Source organism: Dermacentor andersoni, chromosome 5 (genome assembly GCF_023375885.2).
Source record: "Dermacentor andersoni chromosome 5, qqDerAnde1_hic_scaffold, whole genome shotgun sequence".
In the NCBI taxonomy this organism is placed as follows: Eukaryota; Metazoa; Arthropoda; class Arachnida; order Ixodida; family Ixodidae; genus Dermacentor; species Dermacentor andersoni.
In genome coordinates this window covers 144,995,920-145,011,149 of record NC_092818.1, presented here as the reverse complement: position 1 = coordinate 145,011,149, position 15,230 = coordinate 144,995,920, and the positions used below count along the sequence as shown (strand labels likewise).

Below are 15,230 nucleotides of genomic sequence, written 5' to 3'. Positions count from 1 at the left end.
TGCAGTTCATTGCTGTGCTGCTTATCTTGCCTTCGTGATTCTTTTTGTCTTTTTTCTTCTTGCTGTTTTTTGTAACCCTGTGACTTCCTCCGAGTGTGAGCTGAAAATTCGAAGTGGGATGTGCCATAACCTGCCTGTTGCACTTTGTTCTAGGATGATGTTCGGGACAATTATGATGGAATGCCGCGCAAGCAGCTTCTCACATTTACCAGGGAAGGGCGAATTAGGTAAAGTAACAGATCTGCTGTGCCTCTGCGTGTACTGCAATACCGTGATTCATCGTCCATCCCCAAGATATTTCCATTGTGCCTTATGTGCGTGTGTGTTTCAGGTACATTGTATTTTATAACTCCCTGACTGTGCCAAGAAACGAAATGGTCAGTCTACAGGTCTCCACTGCATCTATTGTGGTGATCGATGCCAATGGAAGCGTCGTTCCGAGCCAGCTCTCTCCTGTTTGGAACAAAGAGGAGCTCATCAGAGGCACATTTGAGGTGAGCAGCATGGCTGAACTAGGTCATGCTTGAGAGCTCCGTCATGTGGAACTGTCAAGCTTGCAAGTTTTAGACAAGGGGGTGCACGCTGCTTCCAGCTGCTCAAAAAGCCTTCTATTAACATGGCAAGTGAGATGGCAACCCCCTGCTGTACAAGTATAATTTCTTGTTTGGAATGATGAGTCCTCGAGCATACTTTTCCTTTATAGACCTCTCTGACAAATGCTAACCATGGGCCTACACGAATTCACACTGAACTGCCGCAAGAATATGTGAGCAAGTGCTTGAAAGCACTGGGAAGCCTACAGCAACTACCTTCTGCACTTGCTTGCAACAGCGCGTGTTGCGATGCTTTTCCTATTATATGCATGGCAAACGTCTCACTTGGGATGGAAGCGTTGTTGCCACTGACACGTAGGATCCATTAACACGAAAGAAAAATGATATCAAAAGCTCTTCAGTGCATGAATGTACCCTTTTTCAGAGTGCATGAAAAGTTATGTGATGTGCTTGCTTTTTAAAAATGACTACTCCTAAAAATGAGCAAAACGAGAACAAGGTGAAAGCAGGAACCAACGTTGCGACAAGTGAACTTGTCTTCTTCAAGGTGACATATGCTTTTCTCGCCACAGTATATGTAAGTGGGGTTCTTCTAAAGGGGAGAGGGTGTAAGGCGGGTGGGTGCGGCAATGAGTGAAGGTGTTTTAGCGGCGAGGGTGTCGAATTGGGAATAAAGGAGTGCTGTGCATAAGGCCAGGGACACGGCCATCTGTCAATCACGTGTCAACGTTCGTGTGTCAGCTGGCATGTCATCGGTGTGCACAGCAGCTCTCTATTACCTGTTTTTATGTTCTGAGCGAGATAGAAAATAGAGAGAATCATACCTTATCCATAAGCTCAAGACATTGCAACCCATAGGCATAAACATTTCAAAGGGAGCTTTAGAATCTATTTGCTATGCTTAATTTCAAGTTATAGGCAACGACACTCAGTTTGGTTTCTTGGAGTTTTTCTTCTTCTTCTTTCTGTTTTTTTCCTTTTCTTTATTTATTTATTCCATTTCAGGTGCTTCCTTCTCTCTCTCTCTCTCTCTCTCTTTTTCTTTTTTTTTTTTTCCTCACGAGCACCTGTTTCTGCTGCTCCTTCTATTATCTCTTTCACAGACACGATATCCCACGACCACTAGCGAAACGGGTAATAGAGGGCTGCTGTGCACGCCAATGACACGCCGGCTGACATACGGGCGTTGATACGTGATTGACAGACGGCCGTGTCCCTGGCCTTGTGCACAGCACTCCTTTGTTCTCAATTCAACACCTTCGCTGCTAACACACCTTCTCGTTGCTGCACCCACCTACCTTACGCCCACTTCCCTTTAGATAAACTATGGTGGTGGGGACTGTGGTGAGGAAAGCGTATGTCACCTTGAAGAAGACAAGTCCACTTGTCGAAACATTGGCTCCTGCTTTCACCTTGTTCTCGTTTTGCTCATCGTCTTGAATTTTCATCTCCTGCCTTCCCCGTGTTTTCTCTGTACTCCTAAAATGTCATATTTCTTTCGTGCACACTAGTTGTATGAGTTGGCAAAGATTATTCTTGTTTTATTTGTATATTCATGGTGATATCTTCAGGAACAAATGTGCAAATGGTTTCCATCACATGAGTCATGTAATGCCTTGGCCTGATTTTCATAGAAATAACAGTCAGTAGACTTGGAACCATGAGCAAGGTAGTTTCTGTGCCACTGATTGCTTGCCCGGCATTGTAACCCGAACAATGGCCTGTGCATAAGTCACAGCATTATGCATTTTAGTCTACTGACTGTAAAGCAGAAAACCTGCTAAATGTGCACATAGTTGTCAGTTGTGGTAGCTCTGTCAGTAGATTGCTGCACACCCATTTTTCTTCAGTAGATTTTGGCACTTGGGCTGTTTGCAATTCTTGCAAAAAAGAAAAAAAGGAAAACGTGTTTAATCACTTTCTGTACTGCTGTTAAGCAATGTTAGCGATGACAATGTATGTGGACTGGAGAGGGTAAAGAATGTGTAGGAATGGTTAGTATGAAAAAAAAAAATAATGGCTTGTCCAAAACTAAGGCACTCTCTCAAACGTTTACCAGTTCCTCATTTAACTATTGTGCATTTATTTGTTTCCAGCTGTCCTTTTTGGTCGATGTCCCACCTCTTGGCTTGGCCACGTACCGGGTGGAACACATTGAGGGAATCAGTGGCATGGTGTTCCGTGCTTCTGTCACACTTTACAATTCCCTTTCGTCCCCTGACACGTTGTAAGTAAACGTGGCATGTCATTTGTGTTTTGCCTAGGCAGCTGCTCGATCGCATGCTATGTAATAGCAGCCTTTGAAGGCACAAGCTTTCACAGCAAACACCTGCCTCTGGCGCACACTATGACAATGTTGTGTACGTTCGGTGCATGCCTTGAAAACTCTCCTTCTGTACTCTCATGTGAGGCCCTTGCTGTGTCGTGTCTGTTGTGTAACGATCCCTGGCTACCTTCCTGCCTTTCATGTGTGATATCAAGTACTAGTGGCATCACGGGAAAAGCGTATGAAAGGACTAAACGCTAAATAAACGTGTTCTTTCTTCAGTTGTTCAATCAGCATACGGCTCAAGACATATCAGTGTCCTGTTGCATGAGGCAGCTGCAAGCAGCTGTAAACCAGCAACCAAGTGAAAGAAGTTGAGTGACACAAGCAGCTGTTCATTGCCTATATTGTGCACCTGCTGAGAGTTCTTCAGATCTTCTCAAGTGTTTGAACTTTTAGATAATTTAACACTTTTGCATAGCTAGTTTATGGACATTTGGTCAATTTTTTTGTACAGGTTATGCTGCATGATTTTTTTCGCGGGTTGTTTTGCATTGCTATCTACTGTGTAAATACAGTTAAACCTCGATGTAACGAAGTAGGTAAAATCGGCAATTTGCTTCGTTATATCAAAATTTCCTTATATTGAAGGTCAATCTTTATGCATATAGGTTGTCACTGATAAATTCTTACACGGAAGGGTCCGCAAAATTTTATGAATTATAGGGAAATAGCAAAAAGGAAATTTCAATGAAAGAAAAATTCATTTTGTTGAATTTGAGAGGTCATGAAAGATACAGTTTCATGCCATGTGGACGATATCTTCTCATTGGCAGCACAAAGCGAAGCAAGCCACGTTTTTGCATCCACTCTGTCTCCGTAGCTGATAGTGTAACCCACATCGGGATGACACTATACTGAAAAACACCACCAGCAGGCAGCGAATGCTTTGTCCGAGTCTTGCTTCAACACATCTCCAAAACTCGAGATTACGCAGCCTCCAGTACTAAATGCGTGGAACAACAGTGCACATGATGCCACGCCATCTCGGCATATGCACTCAGCCTCACTGACAGCCAAAATCAGCCACAGCTGCACTAGAAAAGGAGGTGCACACCAAGCTGCCCCCACCACCCCTTGCGTGCACGTAATTGCACTATGCTCCCCTCCCTCCCCCTTTCCTCTTGCTTGGTGCTCATCGAGCCACCACCTTCTCAGCTCACCCTCGCTCTCTTTCACTCGCACTCAAAGCATACAGCGCCCGTGACACAATAGGATCTTATCACACTTGGACTTTACAAAGAATATGACACTGCTCCGCTTCAGAGGTCGCTCTTGGTCACGGTGCAATTCGAGAGTTGCATCTGCAGAAGTTTACATTTATTGTCCCAGTATTCCTTGGTAAAAGCAGAGAAATTTTATTATATTGAAATGGGGTTAAAGGGACACTAAAGCGAAACAATAAATCAGTTTGGACTAATGAAGCATTGTTTGAGAACCCTGCAGGTAGTCATTTCAGAAAAATAGTTTGATTATTAGATGAGAAAACGAAGGTCCAAGTATCAGTATTTGAATTTCGCGCCGAAACCCCAGCGCCCGTACGTCAGCGTGACGTCAGGGATTCCAAAGTATGTTTTCGCATTTGGGCCGCGTTGGCTGAATAAAGGTTCCCGAAACTTACCATGTTTAATATTCGGTTCCTTTAGAACACAATGTAGTCAATCTGTACCGCTATATATAATTAGTAGGCCCTAGAAGATGCCATCAATATCCATGACGTCACAGCCCCCAGGTGCAGGAACTTAAGTAGGCGTCGCCACCCGTATTTCGTTCTTGCGCTTTTTCTGGCTAACCAAACGTCTTATCGTTGTAAGAGTGGTGTTTTTGGTGTTGTAGAATGGTAATTTACTGATGCAGAAGAAATCATTTTTCACTTTAGTGTCCCTTTAAACACACTTCATTATATTGAGGTTCTAAATGCATGGTGTTCTATGGATAAGAATTTATAAGAAGTTAAATACTTCGTTACTATATCGAGAATTTCATCGTACTGAGGTTTAGGTGTATTCTTTTTTTTTCCTGCATGTTCTGTGTTCGATTCAGCCTGTTGGTAAATTTCCACGTGAGTGACAAATTTTCTCAGATGAAATGCCTACACCTTGTAGATTTTTGCAAAATACGTTTTTCCCTAAAGGATATCAACGTAGGTTTCTTTACTATAAGTCATCAGAGCAAATGGATTGGCTAATTGATTATTAAAATGGTGAATGTCCTCTACATGGTTCTTGTGTGCCAGACCTGACCTGTCATGTTTGCAGATTGGCTTGACCTTCTTTTATTTTCTCTTCTCTCTCTCTTTTTTTTATTCTGTTTAGATATTTTCCAATATCGCGCTCAGATTCTAGGGAAGATTTTCGGATACAGACGCCATATCTAGCAGCCACATTTTCGCCCACCACAGGAATGCTGAAGGTATGTAGCTCCCATGTTTGTGAATATTTTATTACTTTATCTTTCATTCAAATTCTTTTCAACATGGATAATAGTTATGGCCCTTAAAACTTATGCACTTGTAAATTCTTGTAACGAACTTTTTTTTTTTTAACTATGAGCATGTGGGCATCTTCTAGCAGTTCTTGAATGGCAAAGAACTTACCTAGACACGCTGTTATTGCTCTGAAAAAAAAAGAATAATAAATTGCAGGTATTTTTGGCTATTACACAGGTAAAACACTATTGTATACCAGTTCATTTATTGAGCTAGTACTACTTGATATTGATGCATGTACATACAATTTATACTCATCAATGAGCTTCACAGCACTTTATGTGCTTTTCTTTATTGCAAGCATTTTTAAATGTTGATAAACGTTGATCGATTAGCCACAGATATTTATTGCTTTTTCCAAAGCTGATTTATTGCCTGTAATTATGCTTACATTAGGGAATTTCTGACCAGTTTAATTTAAATTTGGAATGGTAAAGGTCTTTTTGAAGAAAAATGCTCTGACTCAAGACTTACAAGATTTTGTGAAGGGCTAAGGCAGAAGACACAAAAGGACCAGGGCTCTTGTACCTGTACATCTTATATGTCCTAAGTCTTAGTTCTCTGCAGGTTCCTGTCCTTAATCATTAACTGTGTCCTTAATCTGTACAGTGTAACATAGTGTCCTGAGCCATACGGCCCATTACAGCATCTTAGGGTAGAGGTGTCGGTTCATACAATCAGCCTCGTTATAACGAATTCACATCACATGCAAAAATACTTTTGTTATGTCAGGTATTTAAGCAAATACACTGATATTATCAAAGAAATTGCAATCAGCTCTATGTGAAAGGAATGCAAGCATGCCGCCTCCAACAGTTCAGCAAAGGTTTAGATGACCCGCAAGTGGCTTGTCACGCTGATACTTGGCATGTGGACAACACTAATTTACAGACGCACCTTGCATTGTTATTAATGTGCAAATGGTTTGGTTACACAGAATGAACATGTTGGCTTGCCAGCTGCAGGCTAGCCGAGCCAAGCCATTGGCCAGAATGTGCACCCGTGTCCAGAAGTGCCATTTCAAATTGCTGAGTATTTGACATTTTTGCTACCAGAGCACATATTTCATGCTGCAAGTGAACTAATATTCGGTTCGCTATAACATAATTGTCTCACAGTTTGCATTTCCAGTCTCGTTATGGTACTAGAAAACTCATTTAAGTAATGCATAGCAAACCAAATTGTAGGTTTACTTCATTATCGAGGAACCATATCGAGGAATCATTGAGATAAAGCCTCTTTTTACTGGCTTAAGGAAAAGACCGGGTACTTTCATTGTTGCACACTTTTGCACTGCTATATCATGGTGTATAAATTGACATTTTGAGTAGTATTAAGAACTAATCGGCCTTTCTCTTTTTTCAGCACATTCTAGTGAAAGACCAGAACGTGAGCCTAGACATTGAGTCTGTGTTTGTCAAGTATGGCACCCGTCCCAAGAACAAGGATCGCAGTGGAGCCTACCTCTTCCTTCCTGATGAGAAGGCCAGGGTATGCACGGTTTTTGGAACAGCTCCTTGCTTAAACATATGTGAAGCACTAAAGTGTGCATTTCATGTGTCTTCGTGTCTTCGTCTTTTTTGCACCGTAGCATATAAATTAGGCTGAACTGGTAGTTAATATTATTAAAACACACTCTGCTGTTGTTTAGCCGAAGAGGTAATTTATTGGTGCACAAAATGAAGGCAGTCCTCTGCTTGAATTTCATGCCCCAGAATTCTGTTCGGAAAGTCCAACTTTTTTTTTCATATTAACGCCTTTAGCCTCCACAATTTAGAAAAGTATACAAAATCCAAAAAAATAAAAAAATTTTTTTTACTTTATTGATTTTTTGCATGTGATGCTATCATTTAAAAAGTATCAGTTGTGTGGTTTATCCCTTGTATTCAATTTAAGCATAGAGTAATATGTCAGCAGAGAGGTAAAAGTCTGCAATAATATTCTCTTCACGCATGACAGCAAAACAGATTATATTCACGAGTCACCCAGCATGGTTGCTTAGTGGCTTTGTCACCGCACTGCTAAGCACGAGGTTGCAGGATTAAATCCCAGCTGCAGAGGCCACATTTCAATGAGGGCGAAATGCAAGAATGCTCGTATACCATGTATTGGGTGCACATTAAGAATACACCAGATGGTTGAAATTATTCCAAAGTCCTCCACTGCAGTGTGCCTCAAAATCAAATTGTGGGTTTGGCACATAAAACTCCAGAGTTTAATATTCATGTGTGCCCAAAGCCAGCCGTTACCTGTGGAACCAAGCGCACGTCTACGTGCACGAAGCACGTATCTCGAACCTGTTTATTATTTCACATACGCTGTCTTCTTTTTCTTCATTGCTGGTGTACTGGAGGAAATGTTGGTAACAGGCTGGTAGGCATCACTCATTTTCACAGAGCAAAGCGAAGTGCTCTATGAGCAAGTAGACTTTGTCCTTGGTAATATTGGCACAAACTGGCCAGAGGACATTTACATCTCAGGCTTGGATTGGAGACTAAAGGGTTAAGAGGTGCACAACAACTAGTAGAAGATTAAGAGCCACTGTCTTTACATCCTGGTTTCTTTATTAAGAAGTAGAAAAAAATTGAACATTTTACAGAGTACATCTAAATGGAGTCTTGTCAAAGCAAATAAACAGACACTTTGGCTTTAAGGTGAAGAAAAGAGTGAGTGAGAAAGTTTGGGAAACAGGAGTGGTGTAGTAAAGGAAGGAGGAAAGCTGTAGCATAGAAGTTGTTGATGCAGTGACTACAACAGTGACAAATGTGTCGGCCAAAGTTTAATAGTAGGTTCCATGCATCAGCCAAGCATATTGTCACTGCCTACAAATCCAGCTGCTTATGGCATGCTTTTACAGTAAACTAAAAGAAATAAGAATTAGAGGAGATGTGGGGAAGGAGATCTTTATAAGAAAACAATAAATAATGAATATTTTTACCACAATGTGTGGAAGAAAGGCAGGAAAAACGGAGGTGAAGGATATTAGATTGCAGCTGCACATCTTGAAATACGGAAGTTGTGTCTCCGTGGTCCTTCTGTACCAAGTTTAAACAAAATGCTTCAAGAGTGTAATGTTGATGTCCTGTATGCTAGTTCCCTGTTAAGAGAACTCTCAATTAGTATTCAGTCATAGATTACAGCTGAGATATGTGTTAAGCACATTTATTACCAGTTGGCTGTTCACAGTATTAGTGGACCTTATTATACTTAATACTCCTGGTAATTTCATCTTTAAATGTGGAAACGAATATTTTGCTGTAACAGTTGCTTGTAAATTGGCTCTTAAATTTGAAGGTTACTTGTAGCTCTCTGTAACATGTTCACCATAGCTCGCACATAGCTTTGAAGTTTTGGGTGGCGGTTGCTCGCTACTCAACCTTTCTAATTTTTTCCTGTTATTTTAACTTCTTCTTACAATGCACTGCTCTCTGTATGGATACTGGCTAAAATGTGTCATTTTAATGCTTTCTTTTAGGAACTGGTCTATGATCCACCTTACATTCGTGTCACCGAAGGCGTGCTCTATTCAGAAGTTGTGGCTTTCCTGCCGCATGTTGACTTCTCTGTCAGGATCAAAAACTCTCCAGGTCTGTTTATAAACTTGCATGTACAATTGTGCTGGTGCTCATGGAAGTTTTCAGAATATCGAAGACAATCTTTACAGCCCCACCTGTGCAAGAATACAGCCGCAACCACCAACCCTCTGTTTATTTTATTTAGTGGATGCTGCCAGCCCAAGTGCGCGACTTTAAGCAGGAGTAGGGGTTTAAAATATCTGGCACAGAATATAGCAGAACCCCTCCTGATACTACTTCCATGAAACTACAGGAATAAAGCACAGTAACCAGAAAAAAATGTTATGCAAACATGCTGTTAGAGTTTAAACCGGGAGCATATCACGGAGGCTGTGTCAGTAACCTATTTCTTAGGGGCGGAGTGGAATGGAAGGAAGCGAAAGAATTGCTAGGTTGCAGCCCAAAACACTCCCAGAAGTTTCTAAGTGATTATGATAATGATGACTTGCTTGGAATTTCGCCTGTTACGTAATTGTTCCTAGACGTCTTCCTTATTATTTTTAGCCTGTAGCTTTAAATTGCCTGCTGTAGTGGAGTGTCATAGGTCAGAATGTGAAAAGGGAAGACAGCCCTCGATTTTCTATAACTACAATATCACACCTCAATATTATGCTTTACATAGAAAAGGTGCTTCGATGCGCCCAGACATTTTGGTATGCTCTTTGGTATAAGTGCTTTGGTATGCCTTTAAAAATAGTGGGGAATGGAGGTGCATTCACCCCTGATGGGATAAAATGGGTGCTAGGAATTGAATTCAGTAAGAATCCCTTGTGGAATTTTACCAGAGCAGTTTACGCCAGACTTAAAGAAGGCCAAAGCTGCCATTGATAAAGAGACTTACTAAATTTAGAGATTTTCTTGCTAAGGCACCAACGCTGCACTGAGGAATAGTACAGTTAAACCTTCAATATAATGAACTTATATGACGAAATTCTACGTATAATGCAGTATTCAAATTTTTATAACTTCTTGTCCATAGAACACCATGTATCTTGAGCCTAAATGTAACAAAGTGTGTTTACGCACAATTTTAATGTAACAAAATTGCATTGCTGCAGTGACGGAATACCGAGATGATAAATGGAAACTTCCGTGGATGTAGATGGTCAAATGGTTGAATTGCATTCAGCTGCTTGTTAACGCACCTATCAAGTCACACGACACTGCACCACTGAACAGAGCAGCTCAGTTGTGTTCCATATAAAGTCCAAGTGCGATAAGCTGCTTTCACGCCCTGCGCTCTGTATGCTTAATATGCAAGGGCAGGTTGGCGGCACATGGCTGAACGCGTATGCAGCTTGTGCACCCTGCTTTAGCGATAATCTGCCACATCATGCGCTGTCTTGGTTGCCTAATCTCGAGTTTCGGAGGTGCATTTTAGGGAGAAGTAAACAAAGCACTCGCTTCTCACTGCTGGTGCTTTTCATGATAGCGTCATCTCGTGTGACAATATTTGCTGTGGGGACGGAGTGGACGCGAAAGCATGGCTGGCTTTTTACCCCTGATGTGAAAATATCATTGACACAACATAAAAACTTATCTTTCGTCGCCGACTCCCAGATTCAACAAAATTATTTTTTTCCCATTCAAATTTGCTTTTTCCGATTGCCCGATAATTCAGAAAACGTTGCGGCCCTTTCCATGTAAGAAAATTTGATCGGCTACTGTACTTACTTGCAGAAAGATTGAATTTTAATGTAAGGAAATTTTCATATGCTAATGAAGCAAATTGCCAATTTTGCCAACTTTGTAATATAGAGGTTTAACTGTATATCATAGATATTCAACTGTAATGCATTTCAATTTAATGGCAGCTTACAAAAAATGGAAATGGAAATGACACAACAAACATTGCAGTACATATCAATTATGTTGTGTGTTGTATAGCATGTCTACTGGATGTAAAAGCAACATGACGATGAAAAAAAAAAATAACACCAAACGGATGGTGCATGATACTGTGCAGAGTGGTGACGGTATTTTAACCCAGACTGTATACCTAGACTGCAAGCAAATTCTGCTTCTCAAGAATTTTTATAGTCTGCAAAATTCTATGAGTGGCCATTCAGCAATGAGAGTAACTGTCATTGAAGGAAAGCATGGAGTCGAATCTATACTATTAGAATTGGACTGTATGCATTTTTGTTCTTTTGTAGGCATTGATGGCATTGGCCTTGACATCCAGAACGTAGTGGACATAACAAAGTCGGTGAACGAGGAACTGGTGATGCGCCTCAGGACAGGTGTCCACAACGTGGGACCTGAATTCTACACTGATGTCAACGGACTCCTGGTCTGTGTTTATTCATTCAAATGTCATGTGTTTAATTCCATCAGCTCTCCGTGTCTTGACATGGTCACAGCTTCACATGCACAAAGCTTCAATTGGAGTCCATACGCAATTAAATGCTGACATAAAGTTTTCTTCACTTCTTTAGATGTCACTTTAAAACAGAGACACTACAATTTATTAATTCACTTATTCATGATACGTCAAAGGTCCCAAAACAGGACATTACATGAGGGGTGGACACATAGAAAAATGGCGGGTAAGGTTAGTATACAATATTCATAAATAAGTATAGCATAGAAAAAATACTATGTATATTCATTTATGAATGTATATTGGTAAGACTTGCCCTTCTTATGTAGTTTGATGTGCTGGATTCAAATATTCATTTACTTTTCTTGTACAGGATGTATATTTCTTAGAGGTACTGACACAAAATATTGGTCTCAATTTCTTTCTTTTATAATAAATGGCTGCCAACTCCATTACAGTATGGTCCTGAAATTTAGAACAGCGCTAGGAAATGGGACAAGAAAGTGAAGCACACAAAATTTCGAAATCGTGTATGACTAGCCCAACAGCAAACTCTTCTAATACTTTGGTGCAGTTCAAAATGCATTTCAAGTGTAGTGTACCTTTATGGTGTAGGGTGCGTTGAGCAGGACTCCCAGTACATCACAAAAATCGAAGGTATAATGGTTGCACAGTATGACAAACCACTCACATGCACATCAATTAGTCTGTTGCTATCATCACAAGCCACATGATGACCATATTGCTGAAAGTTGGGCATGCACTGCATCCTCAACCTCCCTTTTTCACTGCGTGCTTCCGAAATTTAAAATGGGACTAGAAAGTGAGACATAGAATAAGCCCGGTCCTCTGCTGTCACTTCTCTTGGAACACAGAGCCTCTTCTCGGCTTCTCTCTCTTATTATACTATCAAGTGTATAGAGCGTCGGCCATATCCTCTGTGTGGTGTTTTGTGCAGGAATCGGCTCTCCTTCCAAGCGCCATATTGTATGCACATGTCTTTAAAGGACAATTGCAACAAAATTTTACTTTGGCTAAATTGGTAATAAATGAGTGGAGTATACTACTGAAGCAATCTTGGCGAAGCTGCAGGGCTGGTGATTGTCTTATTTTTTTATTAGCAGCCTTTTAATAGCGCCTAAGTAGACCACTCATATACCCGGTGGTTAGCTGCCATGTCGTAAGTACCAGCACGTTGCCTCCAAGATTCTTCAGTGCACCACGGAGAGCTACAGGCAGTGCCTAAGCTCTGAGGTCATGCCAAGTTGTGCGATCTAGAAGTCATGCATTACTCCAGGCAAGCGGTTATGTGTTTCTCCCCCACCCCCCTCCCACTATTGGCATAAAAAGCGCCAAGCTACTTCCGCGAACCTTTCATGACGCATCCACTCATTTTTCAGATGCAAAATTTTGCATGGAGCCTTTTCTGTACCTGGACTAACTGAACCTAGCCTGTTTACATGGCTCAAAATTTTGTTGTAGTTGGCCTGTGACCATTCCATTTCTGCACTGGTAAATTTGCATTGAGTGACAGTTCTGCATTTTTTCATCAGATGGCAAAGCGACACACCTTGGCAAAGCTGACGCTGCAAGGCAACGTCTATCCAATGCCTAGTATGATGTTCATTCAAGACAACAGCACAAGGTTGTCGCTGCTGTCTGGCCAACCACTCGGCACAACGAGTCTGTACACTGGTGAGGCTCAGCAACATGTGCTGTTCGTTTTCTTTTAACTGAGTTAAGCATTGACGTTAGACCTGTCAACTTGTATGATTTTATCAGATATGCCCAATTTTTAGAGCTTGCTTACGATTGTCATATAGACATTAAACATTTTTCGACTTTTTATTTGCATCTAGTTCAAGCCTGAACGACTAATTTCTCAACTGAGAAATTAGTCAAACCCAATTATAATGACACCAGTTTTAACACTGCATGCAGCTGACACAGCAAAGCGCAATGCAAAGATGAAATTATTTTTGTCTTTTTGAGATCACACACATGTATATTTTTTATTTATTTAACTTAAGATTAGCAATTATGTATTATCGAGAATGTTTTTGTGATCATGAAATCAGCCAATAGCATTGGTCAACCAGCTACTTTCGATGCGACAGCATTGTGGAAGCGAAGGCAAGTGATTTTTCCCTGTGTTTGACGCAAGATCGTAAATTTCATGCTGCATGCAGTATAGTAATATTTGACTCTCATGTTCACAGGAACCTCTACGACAGATCGGCAATGTTTTTTTACATGTTCAAAAAGTGTTTCAGGGCCCCTTTAAGACTTCCTGTATGAAACCACAGGCTTGTCAACGTGCATTTGTACCAGTGTGTCCATATCCTCCAGAGACCCGGCGATACCTTAGGGACATAACTGCTTTTTAAAGTCGGCTCTTATTATTGACTAGTATGTTACAAACGTGAAAAACTGAAATTTGTTTAAGTACCACAGTTAGATGCTGAAAGAAGCATCTCCGTGTACATAGAAAAATTAGCCATCTCCTAAAGTCTGTTATGGGAAAGACCACTTTTAGATCAAGATGCAACATCATGCAGTGGGTTGCTGTGTGGCATCCTAGATTTTTTGTCATCTTGAGTTACTTTAAATGTGCTTTACCTGCTTTACCAATACTTTTCATTGTATATGACGACCTAACAGTCTAGATCAACTTAGCGCCATTTTTATCAAATGCTGATGGCAAGAAAATGACTCAACTACTTTCATACAATTGCACAGACATCTGACTTCATATTCTGATTGAATACTTTAAGTAATTGTTGTCAAGTAAACTTTCAAAACGATTGAAGCCACTGTGCAATGTAATGTAATGTATGTAATGCAATGTAATGTAATGTAAAGGTGCTGGCCGCCATATGGTCCAATACTTGGACCACATGGCGGCCAGCACTTTTCGCACCACCAGAGAGCACTGGGTGATCGCTGGGAGTCGAATGCAGTCACAGTGAGTCACAAAAGCTTTCCCATTCATCGCATACTACAATGCATCTGCGTGTCCCCACTGCTTAGCAATAGTGCAAAACACGCCTTCAGTCATTCACGCCGAGTATAGTCTTTCAATCACTGAGCACTGTATAAGGGTACAAAGCACTGTACAAGGGTACAATACTACACTGTTATTGAATTTTAGTTCGTCTGCTGGGAATGAAAGGCAGGACTATGACATAAGTTTTGTTGTCAATGTAGTACATAAGCTGGCATTCCACATTTCACTTGTGTGTGGTTGTAGGGCTCGTGGACGTGTTTTTGGATCGACGACTCAACCAGGATGACAAGCGCGGCCTGCAGCAAGGTGTCATGGATAACCTCAAGACGCCTAGTCAGTTCCGGCTCCTGGTGGAGAAATTTTCTACAGAATCTCAGGTAAGTGTCATGCTGCATTTGAGCTTTCCTAGATGGCCTTTGCTGAAGTGTTTCTCTTTTCTAAAGGTACTTTTCCTAGCAAGTTCGATGTTTCGTAATGTGCCAGTAACATTTATGGTGGAGTTGCTTTGTATTTCTGATTCACAAAATTATTTGGTTACTTAGTTCTTGATTCACAAAAATACCTGGCTGTAGACTTATTGACATTTTCTGACGAAAAGAAAGGGACAGAAATGTGCTGTGTTGTCTTCACAGAGTAAGTGTTATTCATAGAATGCATTCAATTTCAAAACTAGCGAATACACTTTCCTGCAATCTAAAATTATCGCATCGATCAATGAAACTTCAATATTGCATATTCTTATATGCATCTTGTTTCTCTTGTCTTTTCCTTTTTGCTATGGTATGTTTCAAAACTGTAGGTTGCTTCACAAAAGAGATCAGTGAGTTGTCATTCATTATTTCGTTCCTGTTATTTACACTGCATTCTTTATTACGTTATCATTGACAGTAACGGTATGCTTGCGTTTAACTGTTGTCATGTATATTCCCGACCAGACAGGCTTCCGTCCAGTTCTTG

General features: G+C 40.8%; 1 protein-coding gene across 4 annotated transcripts in view; it reads left to right on the top strand.

Moving 5' to 3' along the window:
- The window catches only part of alpha-Man-IIa (alpha-mannosidase 2), an 89,841-nt gene that overhangs the window by 61,434 nt on the left and 13,177 nt on the right, over positions 1-15,230 (top strand). For all 4 annotated transcript variants that reach the window (XM_050178841.3, XM_072288419.1, XM_050178840.3 and 1 more), the window contains 9 exons: positions 154-227; positions 332-494; positions 2,651-2,781; positions 5,196-5,292; positions 6,734-6,859; positions 8,844-8,955; positions 11,100-11,236; positions 12,820-12,961; positions 14,517-14,650. In XM_050178841.3, the coding sequence (XP_050034798.1) occupies positions 154-227; positions 332-494; positions 2,651-2,781; positions 5,196-5,292; positions 6,734-6,859; positions 8,844-8,955; positions 11,100-11,236; positions 12,820-12,961; positions 14,517-14,650 (1,116 nt within the window). The remainder of the gene's footprint in view (positions 1-153; positions 228-331; positions 495-2,650; positions 2,782-5,195; positions 5,293-6,733; positions 6,860-8,843; positions 8,956-11,099; positions 11,237-12,819; positions 12,962-14,516; positions 14,651-15,230) is intronic.